The sequence below is a fragment of the Cydia strobilella genome, chromosome 14 (genome assembly GCF_947568885.1).
Source record: "Cydia strobilella chromosome 14, ilCydStro3.1, whole genome shotgun sequence".
In the NCBI taxonomy this organism is placed as follows: Eukaryota; Metazoa; Arthropoda; class Insecta; order Lepidoptera; family Tortricidae; genus Cydia; species Cydia strobilella.
Window position 1 is genome coordinate 5537395 of NC_086054.1, and position 12387 is coordinate 5549781.

General features: G+C 39.7%; 1 protein-coding gene across 1 annotated transcript; it reads right to left on the bottom strand.

The window, feature by feature from the left end:
* Positions 1–2166: 2166 nt before the first annotated feature.
* Positions 2167–7286, bottom strand: LOC134747080 (uncharacterized). Its single transcript, XM_063681645.1, has 2 exons — positions 6281–7286; positions 2167–2495 (listed from the first exon to the last, which is right to left on the bottom strand). The coding sequence occupies exons 1-2, from the start codon at positions 7238–7240 to the stop codon at positions 2460–2462; spliced, it is 996 nt and encodes a 331-aa protein (XP_063537715.1). The 5' UTR covers positions 7241–7286; the 3' UTR covers positions 2167–2459.
* Positions 7287–12387: the final 5101 nt, after the last annotated feature.

Sequence of the window (12387 nt, forward strand, 5' to 3'; positions counted from 1 at the left end):
AATAATAAATGACTTCCTGCCTCGCACAGCTACACTCTGGAATTACCTAAGTTATGCGGTATTTCCGGATTGATACTGTCGTCCAACCTTCAAGAAAAGAGCTTACTCCCATCTTAAAAGCCGACAACGCACTTTACGTCTGGTGTTGCGGGTGTCCATGGGCGACAGTTATCGCTTACCATCAGGCGATTCGCTTGCTCGTTGCTTGAAAATGACTGAATTGCAAATAAAAAAAACCCGGCCAAGTGCGAGTCGGACTCGCGCACCGAGGGTTCCGTACTTTTTAATATTTGTTGTTATAGCGGCAACAGAAATACATCATCTGTGAAAATTTTAACTGTCTATCTATCACGGTTCATGAGATACAGCCTGGTGACAGACAGACGGACAGACGGACAAGAGTACCTATCTATAAGTATCTTTTGCAGTTCATGATACACATATGCTAATTTGCCGTATCTACTAACCCCCATTCGTGGCTTTTTGGACGACCGGTTTGGCCTAGTGGGTAGTGACCCTGCCTGTGAAGCCGATGGTCCTGGGTTCGAATCCCGGTAAGGGCATTTATTTGTGTGATGAGCACAGATATTTGTTCCTGAGTCATGGGTGTTTTCTATGTATTTAAGTATTTATATATATCGTTGTCTGAGTACCCATAACACAAGCCTCCTTAGGCTTACCGTGGGACTTAGTCAATCTGTGTAAGAATGTTTCTATAATATTTATTTATTTATTTATTTTATTTATTTTTACCCCCTGATACGTATTCTTTTGCTCCATATGTCGTATATAATCTGGGTGCGTAGCCAACGTGCAATCGTTAACGCTCCGTAGCGAACGAAACGCAACTGTCACTGTCGCACTAGTGGGGAAGAGTGATAGAGAGAGATGACTACGATACGCTACGGAGCGTTAACGATTGGCACGTTGGCTACGGGGCCAGAAGTATCAGAACGTCCTTTACCTTATTAGCTTTGGCTAGCCTTCCCCGTCCATACTAATATTATAAATGCGAAAGTGTGTCTGTATGTTTGTCTGTTACGTCTTCACGCTTAAACCGCTGAACCGATTTAGTTTAAATTTGGTATAGAGATAGTTTGAGTCCCGGGGAAGGACATAAGGTAGTTTTTATCCCAGAAATCATCCTTTAAGGGGGTGAAAAGGGGGTGGAAGTTTGTATGGGAAATCGATAAGACGCAGATTGGATAAAAAACAAGCTACGCAAATTACTAACTCAACGCAGACGAAGTCGCGGGCAAAAGCTAGTTATTAAATAAGATTTAAATATTTTTGTGAAATGCACGAGTACATTTTAACGAACAAAAGGCTGTCAGAAGCGGAAGTATATAGTGTTAAACAATTGTTAATAAAGAATTAATACTCAAAAGACCTAAGCGAGTCCTATTCATTTAATCACCGCTACTCCTACCATTTATTAATAGCAAAATAATAAAATGCAGTTATTGCTTAACTACTTGCGCAAAGATGGCATTCGAGAGTAAAATCAAATAAGGGGTACTTTATTAATGTTAATTTCGAATAAGGAAAACCGTTATGCAGGTATAATATTTATTAACACACTTTCAAAATCCAATGCATGTTTAATAAAGTATACATTTCACAATCGCGATTATAGAAACCATAATGCACAATAATCGTTAAATCTAGAAAACCTAGCTTCCTAAATAATAAGTACTAAGTACTAGGATACCCAGGTATTCTAGTATTACTGGCAATATTAAATAGGAACAACAAATTACAAATGATTCCAAACAATTTAAACCACACAACTGAATCGTTAAGCGTTAACTACTTTAACTGAATTTAAATAATAAACCATAACTATGAATTCGAAATAGAACTATTAATCATCATTAAACAAATATGCCAAGTCTATAAAACCAATCACTATCACTATAATTTAACGGTTAAATTCAAAACGCTATAATTTAAGTTAAGGATTAATATTAAGCACAAACGCGACCGTTATGGAAATACAACAAAGAAAGCAACCTACAGCCGTTATATACCAATTGTAAAATCGAGAAGCACCAAAATCTACCAAAGACACAGGTAATAACTATAATGACTAAATTTAGTACTTATCTTTTAGCACTATGACCGCACAACCACTATACACTTGTGTTAGCTACAAAAGTTCAAGCCGTAATGCCCGCGTCGGTCTACATTTTGGAACGGCCGGATAACGAACTCCCTCCAATAATCTGGTTACAGTTGCCTCGGCCAATCACGTTGCGAGATTCCCGTAGCGTGACTGGTACGAACGCCGCTGATTGGTCCGTTTTGGCGGGAATGCTGGCATCATTGTTGTGACGAACGAGCGCTTTCTTGCGGCCATGATGAAAACGAACTGGTTTGACGTGTTGATGGCAGTGACGTTGCTCCATCGAGGCAACCATCGCGCCATCTATTGGCTGCTTGAGAGACTTCTATGGCCGTTATTGACACTCGTCCATCCTGACGACTTTGCGACTCTGCAAAGGAAGGAGAAAAAAAAAAACAAGGATTATCTGATTTTTATGACTAACAGAAATAGTATAAATTACTTATTTAAAAACCATATTTTCCATTTTCCTTTTATCTTATCCACTTTAATTTTCCATCAATTAATCCATGATAATCTATATCCATTTCCATTCTTAAACCATAATCAGTCCATTAATATCCAACATTTATATCCAATAATAAACCTTTTCGTCCAAAAAATATTTCATATTTGTCTTTTAAACCAATAAATAACCATATATATTAATCCAAGTCTTATAATCCTAAATAAATAGGAATGCCCAAAGCTAATTTATCCTTCCAGTAAATCAATTAACTCCTCTGTACTATCTACCTGACTCTCATCAGAACTGCTTTCTGGCACATCCGTCTCCTTCTGAAATCTCTTTATCGAATCTGAAGATACTAAAGCTTCAAATCGCTTATAGCCCTTTACTCCTTTAAGCGAAGTAATTACGTACCTGTCGTTACCTGCCACTTTTGTGATCTTATACGGTCCACTAAATTTTTCTTTCAGCTTCCGCCTCACGTTGATGTTTCTATCGGCCGCGCCTTTCCACAGTACTAAATCATTTACCTTGTACTTCGTTGGTCGTTTCCGCTTTGCATTAAAATGTTTTTGCATGACCTCTGCCGTTCTTTTAAGATTACCTGATGCAGTGCACCGAGTTTGCTCCGCAGTCTGTTCATCGTCGAAGGAATTTCCTGCTATTGCTTGATATCTGCTGCGGCTTGCGCTAAACATTAATTTGAAGGGAGTAAATCCAGTAGATGCACTCTGTAGATTGTTCATACCCCAAGTTACATCGGACAGCTTCATATCCCAGTCTCTCTCGTTGTCCACGCTGGTGTTTAATGAGTCTAATAATGTACGGTTATACCTTTCAACCTGTCCATTAGCACGAGGGCACGCTACTGCATTAATGATATGTTTGATAAAGTTGTCCAAACAGAATTGTTTGAAACTTTTGCTCTTAAAGCAGGAACCACTGTCGGATATTATTCGTTTGGGATATCCAAACGAACAAAATATATTAGATAGAGAACTTATTACCTCTCGAGCCCTCGTGGTTTTCACAGGAACTGCCCAAGTGAATTTTGTGAAGGAATCGACAACCATTAGCAAGTAAGAGTTACCTGCACGGCTCTTGCAGAACGGTCCCAGATGATCGATGTGCACTGTATGCAATGGTTCTGCGATCTTCTCAATCGGGTGAAGCTCACCCTCAGCTCGCCCATACTGACTTCTTTTGTACAGACAATCTAGACAGGCACTTACATACTTACGAATAAATCTAGTCATACTAGGGAACCAAAAGGTGTCCTTGATGATCTGTTCACAGCGTTTTAACCCGGGATGTCCTATACAGTCGTGAAATTTTCGCAACACATTCCACCTCCCGTACTTAGGTACAACCAGCTTTTCCTTACCACCTGCAATTACTCTATACAACCGCTCTTCTTTTAACATATAATTGTTTTTAATATCGGGCTCCGCCTCACCTGATTCCAGTTTGGTTTTGATGATACGAATCTTTTCATCCTGATTTTGAAGACAGACAATCCAGTCAAAGACATCAATGGTGTTGATATCAATTTCTTGAGGAGGCTCGACCGGACTCCTGCTGAGGGCGTCTACGTGGCTATGGGACTTACCAGGTTTATGTTCTACTTCCATGTCGTATTCCTGAATGAGTAACCACCATCGTGCTATTCTTGGTGTTATATCCTTTTTCTGGAAGGTGTAACGCACTGCAGAGCAATCTGTGACAACTTTAAAATGGTTACCTACCAGGTAAATTCGAAACCTTCTTAAGGACTCCACGACGGCCAAGGTTTCGAGCTCGTAAGAATGATACATCGATTCTTCTTTGCTCGTTTTACGACTGAAGTAGGATATAGGTTTTAAATTGCCGTCTTGCTTTTGAAGGAGAATACCAGCTAATCCTCTGCTACTGGCATCTGTATGAACCTCGATGTCACCTTCTCGGCGAAAGAGAGAGAGAAGGGGACGAGTCGTTAATACCTTTTTCAACTCCTGGAAAGCCTTTTGTTGTTGTGGACCCCACTCCCAGCCAACATTTTTCTGCAGCAACCGGTATAAATCGTAAGCAATACCTGCATAGTTTTGGACAAACTTTCTGAAATAACTGGTGAGCCCCAGGAACATTCTCAGCTCATGAATGTTAGTCGGCTCCTTATACGCCAACACTGCCTCAATTTTTTTGCTGCCTGGTCTGATACCTTCCTCACAGATTTCATAGCCCAAGTAATCAATTTTTGTTTGCAAAAAGAAGCATTTCTCCAAATTTAAAGTCAAGCCTGCATCTTTAATTATTTGCAATACTACCTTCAAAAGATCAAGACCTTCCTCTATAGACTTTGTAGGGAGTAGCACATCATCAATATAAGGCAAAACCTTGTCATGACGCAGAGTTGAAAATATACGATCCATCAACCGCTGGAAAACGGCAGGTGAATTCGCCAAGCCGAATGGCATGCGAAGAAATTCGTAATGCCCTTCAGGTGTCACAAAACCAGTTTTATGAATAGAGTCTGTAGCTACCGGAATCTGATAAAACCCTTGAGACAAATCGAGACTTGTAAAATACTTTTTACCACCTAGCTTTTCGATGTGCTCCTCTATAACCGGCAAGGGATACTTGTCCTTCACGGTAATGCTGTTAAGTTTCCTAAAGTCGACACAAAGACGAAAGTCTCCATTTTTCTTACGTACCAGGATAATTGGGCTCGCGTAATTGGAAGTGGATTCTCTAATGATTCCATTAGACAACATATCCTCAATCTTCTCCCTCATTATGGTCTTCTCAGAATAAGATAACCTATAAGGTCTATAACATACCGGCTTATCAGAATTTAACTCTATGTTAAGTTCGACCTTGTTAGTAACTCCCAATTCACGCGTGTTTTCTGAAAAACAATCCGAAAATTCTTGCAAAATTTGACTCAATTGATTTAAAACCGATGGATCCTGAACCCCGCATTTAATCTTACTAACATCTACTTTCATTATCGAATTTCCAGAGACATTTGTTCCTTGAGGAGCAGGCACGGATGTTTCCTCTACTACATACCCTCTAACTAGCAGCTGTCCCTTCTTAAAGGCCAAGGGATTCGTACCTTGATTTATAACTAAGACAGAATTAACTGGAGTACAGTAAAGAGAAGAGGGAATACTGTACTCCACATCATCAAAACTACAAGAGCGAGCATCAACAAACAATACAGTGGAATCTTGAAGAACCTCATTACTACCAGTCTCCACAAATTGAGCCGTATTAGCAGGAATAACGGTATCAGTAGAACAGACTAATCTTACCTTGGAAACTTCTGCATCTGCACTAATTGAACTTATGTGGACTACCTCCTCGTTGGCAGGCTCCTGTTTGCTTCTCTCGAAGGTAACCGTTGATCCTTGAATAACTAACCTGTAGAGACCATTATTAAGAACTGGCTGACCTATAAATATATCGGCTTCTTTTAGGGGAATGTTGACCACCAATGCTTCAGATTTAACTTTGATTCCGTCGATAATGAACTCTACCGACACCTGACCACAACAGTTGATTAGTGGCCCGTAAAGCCCATTAATAAACATGTTGCATGGTTGTAAATTGAGATTTAGTTTACGAGAGCACTCCAATGTTATCAGATTCCGCCGGGCCCCCGAGTCTAAATAGGCTCTTACCTCATGACCATTTAAATTGATGTTTTTATAATAGCAATCATTTACCTGAGAATCAACAAGATTCACCGAAGCCTTCCGGAAACACTGCTCCGTCTTGTGGTTCGTCTTCCCACAGATGTCACATTTAACAGCGTTGGGATTCTTCGGACAGGACCGCACGACGTGACCTGCTTCCTTGCATAAGAAACAGGTTACAGATGGTTTGTTTGATGATGATGTAGGCTTCTGTTCTCCTGCGGTCACTTCCTTCGACGTACTAGGAGCGTTAAAATCTCTGCCACGTGTTGGATATTGTCGGCTTGGAGGTCCCTTTTTGTCATCGTTCATACACAAGAACTGAGAATATAACTCACCAGGGGTTCTGTAGTTACCTGCTCTAGCTGAGGTTCTTAAGTGAAATGGTAGCCCTTCAATCAAACAAGACACAGCCTTATCACCAGTGATTTCGCATTTCGTTAACAAGCTGCATTTAGAGTAAAAATAGTGTGTCATTGTTTCACTAAATGATTTCTTTCTATTGATCATTTCCTTAAGAGCCTCAGCATAGTCCAAGTTTTGAGGGAAAGCCTCAAGAATCCGCTCCTTCCATTCAAGCCATGTCATTTCGTAACTCCGTAAAGCATTATGCCACATTTTTGCTAAGCCCGACAGGCGTGACTGCATATAATAGCTTTTAACACTATCAGACCAACCGTGAATGGCGCCCAGTTGTTCAATTTTGTTGAGCCATTGTTGCGCTGGTAGCTCCGACTTTTCAGGATCGAACTCCGGGATAATGTCAGGTTTCACCATTACACCATAATAATTTGGATTGATCCTACCAGGTTCATCCAGCGCAGCAGGCGGCTCACGATCCACAGATTGTCGCGGCCGCCAAGGAGCCCAACGCCTCGGTGTACGCTCACGGCTGCGCCTGCGGCTACTGCTGCTGCGTCCTCGTCGTTCCAGTCGCGTGTTGTCCCACCGCACTGGACTACGGGACCTGCTCCTGCTACGTGAATCCATATCCCACTTCTGAAAATGTTAAACAATTGTTAATAAAGAATTAATACTCAAAAGACCTAAGCGAGTCCTATTCATTTAATCACCGCTACTCCTACCATTTATTAATAGCAAAATAATAAAATGCAGTTATTGCTTAACTACTTGCGCAAAGATGGCATTCGAGAGTAAAATCAAATAAGGGGTACTTTATTAATGTTAATTTCGAATAAGGAAAACCGTTATGCAGGTATAATATTTATTAACACACTTTCAAAATCCAATGCATGTTTAATAAAGTATACATTTCACAATCGCGATTATAGAAACCATAATGCACAATAATCGTTAAATCTAGAAAACCTAGCTTCCTAAATAATAAGTACTAAGTACTAGGATACCCAGGTATTCTAGTATTACTGGCAATATTAAATAGGAACAACAAATTACAAATGATTCCAAACAATTTAAACCACACAACTGAATCGTTAAGCGTTAACTACTTTAACTGAATTTAAATAATAAACCATAACTATGAATTCGAAATAGAACTATTAATCATCATTAAACAAATATGCCAAGTCTATAAAACCAATCACTATCACTATAATTTAACGGTTAAATTCAAAACGCTATAATTTAAGTTAAGGATTAATATTAAGCACAAACGCGACCGTTATGGAAATACAACAAAGAAAGCAACCTACAGCCGTTATATACCAATTGTAAAATCGAGAAGCACCAAAATCTACCAAAGACACAGGTAATAACTATAATGACTAAATTTAGTACTTATCTTTTAGCACTATGACCGCACAACCACTATACACTTGTGTTAGCTACAAAAGTTCAAGCCGTAATGCCCGCGTCGGTCTACATTTTGGAACGGCCGGATAACGAACTCCCTCCAATAATCTGGTTACAGTTGCCTCGGCCAATCACGTTGCGAGATTCCCGTAGCGTGACTGGTACGAACGCCGCTGATTGGTCCGTTTTGGCGGGAATGCTGGCATCATTGTTGTGACGAACGAGCGCTTTCTTGCGGCCATGATGAAAACGAACTGGTTTGACGTGTTGATGGCAGTGACGTTGCTCCATCGAGGCAACCATCGCGCCATCTATTGGCTGCTTGAGAGACTTCTATGGCCGTTATTGACAATAGACTACCCCCATGCAGACTCTGTATTATGAAATGTATTAAGTACATACGAAACTTACAACCTTACCTACTACCAAAGATAGATATAACTCCGTAATAGATGGATGCAGTCTAAGGAAAAAACGTGTTTCGAAAATCAAGAAAATTTGATTCTCGATCAGATGGCGCCACTACGTTTGGCCTACTCTCGGATTGATGGCGTTGACGGTTTCGTTTGTTATTTAACAATTTTAACGCATATCAGTGAAAGAACATGGGTCAAAATCATATAAATATAATTAATGCAAATAAAAAAAAACATTTATCTATATATAAATATTTTTTTTGATATTTTCATTTTTAGTTTTAATCGTATCGTGTGTCGATAGATGGCAGTGAATTTACTGTGGCTACAAAATTTACTACGACAGTACCCCTCTATCCTATTATATCCTCTTTGCTACTACGCAATGGTGTGGTTAGATTTGCGTGCCGAATATTTTTAATATACGCGCGCAAAACTCAACTTGCGACAACTGAACTGTTCCAACGTCGTTATAATATGCCTAAATGTATAAGAGACACTTTTTTCTGGTTTTGTGATTGCACCCTTAGTGACAAAACTTTTGACGTCACTATAGCGAGGACAGTGCAACATACAAAAGCAGCTCATAAGAACTAAGTCTTTGTTTGTACACATTTTAATCATCATCAGGTTATTTATACTCGTATCATTATTTAAAATTGTAATTTACTAATTAAGATAACAAATCAGTCATGATTTGTACATGCTACTTAATTAATGTAATCATTATTTATCAATTCAGATTTTTTTAATCATCCTTTAAAATTGTAATTATTTATTATTATTATTATTACGAGCCTATTGTGTCCATCTGCTGGGCAAAGGCCTCCCCCCTCTTCTTCCACTCCTCCCGGTTTTGAGCTACATCTGGCCAGTCGCTCAAAAAGGAGTCCAAGTTATCCCGCCATCGTCGACGAGGTCTGCCGGATCCCCGGTTTGACTCATGGGGCACCCACTCTGTGGTTATTTTGGCCCACATGTCATTCGGCATGCGGCAGACATGACCAGCCCAGTCCCACTTTAACTTGTCCGCTTTCCGAGCTACATCTATTATTTGGGTTTTAGAGCGCAGCGTGGTGTTCCGGATGCGATCCCCGAATTTCACACCTAATATGCTGCGCTCCATACCTCTCTGACAATATGTAACGTCCAATAAAATTGTCAATAACTAATAGACATACAAAATTAAACAGTGTAAATTACTTGTGTCAAATTCAAAGTTTAATTTCCATTTAAAAATGTTAAGTGGCACTAAAAATTTAAAGTTATCTTGCTACAATTTGATGTTAATGGTTAGGTTTTTTTTGGGAACATTTATGCTTGTGTTGGGTGTTACTGTTATTGCATGGTAATTTATTCTTTTTATCCATGGTTTCTAAGGTAAATGTAGAGTGAGCGGGAGAAATACAAGCAACAGCAATTTCAACGGGGACTTCTTTGGTATCTGATGGACAACTTTCTAAGAGCAGTGTATCTCTAGAAGTGGATGGTCGGTTTAACAATCCCCTTGCATATTTTGGATTTGTTCTCAATCGAGTCTTCAAGGTACCCTTCTGCTACTGTGCTGGATTTCCATCCACCATGGCGCTTCACAGTAGTTATGTCTGCACCAGAGTCTGCCAATAGAGTGACCGATGTCCGTCTAAAACAATCAAATGTCCAGTGTATTGTTCGGGTGATGTTAGCCCCAGGAAAGATGCTATTTCGCGTGGCAATCCACCAATTTTATTTGGACCAATGGCCTGATTATTTAATAGACTTTCCTTTCCTAGCCAAGAAAAAATCTGTCCACTGATGTATTGGGCGGCCGCAGCTTGTGATATTTTTCAATATTTTTTTACATAATCATCACGTACTTCGTTCGTTCGTTTTTAGTCAACAAATGTTATTACAATGTGAATGAATTTTTAAACGATAAACATAATTAACAATGTTAATTTAAATGCATGTTAGTTCTAAGTATATTGCCCACCCTTGCAGGGTGTCACATGTTAACCCACCTACTTATAAGCTCCCACCTAATAATGTGTAATGTGATATGCAATAAACAATTTTGAATTTTGAATTTGAATTTGTACTACAAAATTTCTTTCAATGTTTGTTTTTGTGTTCGGTAGTTTTTTTTTTTTAATAATAATGAGGTGTCCGAATATTTCTCAATAATATCCTTTGTCATTAGGTATTATATGTTCATTTGTCCGTATAGCGAGTAAGTGATCTCTGGGCGACAGTTTAATTATGGATGCGACTGATTTAATGTAATGCTTTAAACTTTAAATAACGCTTTAATGAAAGAGCTTGGAATAATTTATTACTGTCTTTACTTTTTGAGAAAAACGTTGACGGAACGCTACGATTATATTGTATTTTGTACGCGAAAAAGGCACATTTGTCTTGCATAATGTCACTTTGTGATACAGCAACTACACAGCGAAATCTAAAAAGTGACCAGAAATGCAAATACATAAATAATTGTTAACGCATGTATTGAAACAACTGTTACCTACTTATAAATGAATGCCGGTTTTACATAGAGTCGAAAAGGGAAAAACTGTGTTTTTGCCCCCTTTTCGAAGCGGGCATCAGCTCGGGGACCTCTTTCGACTCTGGGTACAGACCAAAAACTGGACAGGGACTCTACATAGAGCCGAAAAATAAAAACAAAGTGATGGGTATCGTTGTAAAGGGCTCGAGGAGGACTATCCGCGGGACCCCTAGATTTGGCTCTACATAGAGTCTTAAAAAATCTGTACACTTTTAGCTTATATTATATTTTGTATCTTTCTTAAAGTAGTTAAGGGACCGAAGAGAGACGACTCTAGGTAGAGCAAAATAAAAATAAAAATAATAACTGGTAAGAGTCTGGTACTCTACCAAGAATTAGATATAAGTAGTTAAGACTATAGGTGTAGACCACCTTAATAGGACATTTTTTTTTACAAATTTTACAATCCATTTTTAAATTTCTATTATTATTTACATTATTATAGTTTTAAATACTATTGTTATTCTCGTGTCCCTGTGTGTCCCCTATACAGAATTTACAAACTGCACACGGAGACAAACCTACCTCCAACATGACGACACCCAGAACGCCAATAAAGGTGGTAGAGCTGGTCCCGGTGTCTCCGGGGTCGGAGGAGATGACGGTGAGACGCAGAGCCGGGGAATGGGAAGCGAAGACAAACCCCAACCCATCCCCACCCCCAGCTGTAGTAACTAAGCCGGAACGCGGTCGGACCTTCGACCTCCCAGAGCGGGAGCAGGCCCCTCCAGTAAGAGCCGCGATTTTTCCAAAAACGGCCGAGGCCGGACGCCTATTAGAAAAAGGTAAAGGCCTATTGGAGAAATCCGGCAACATCAAGAGGGACATAAAGGCCGGAGTTTCCGAAGTAATCGAGAAACTATATAAATTGGTCAAAGAAACGGAACAAGAAAAGGGTCGTCTGGGAGCGCGCCCCTTGCCCACAGGAGGCGGAGCCTCCCCGCAGAGGGTCGGACGGTCGCAATAAATAATCAGTATAATTAACCTGAACCAACGAAAATACAATTTATTATCAAGCGCCGGTCTTCTCCCTTCCATCGCAACTTGGTGGCGTGAGAACCCGTCGGCCCCACTCTGCTCGCTCGGATGTGACGTCAACCGACGGCACCAAGTGCTGCCATCTCGCGGCGACAACATCCTGGAAGACCTGATATGTACATACATGTAAGCTATTATAATTAAAAAATAAATAAAAGAAAAACGATTAAATTAGTTTCAAGGCTTTTGAGGTTTCCGAGTTACGATAGTTTTTTTAAGCTATTATTAAAGGTGATGTCAGATTTCACCGTATAGAATAAATATACGCTAGTATTAACGGCAAACAAAGACTGAACTTATATTTATCATCATCATCATCATCATGTCAGCCGATAGACGTCCACTGCTGGACATAGGCCTCCCCC

Excerpts from the sequence above, each read along its gene's own strand:
- LOC134747080 (XM_063681645.1), bottom strand. The coding sequence starts at position 7,240 with ATGGATTCACGTAGCAGGAGCAGGTCCCGTAGTCCAGTGCGGTGGGAC. Across the intron at positions 2,496-6,280 it reads TGAATCTTGTTGATTCTCAG|AGTCGCAAAGTCGTCAGGAT; the intron begins GTAAATGATTGC and ends CTTCCTTTGCAG.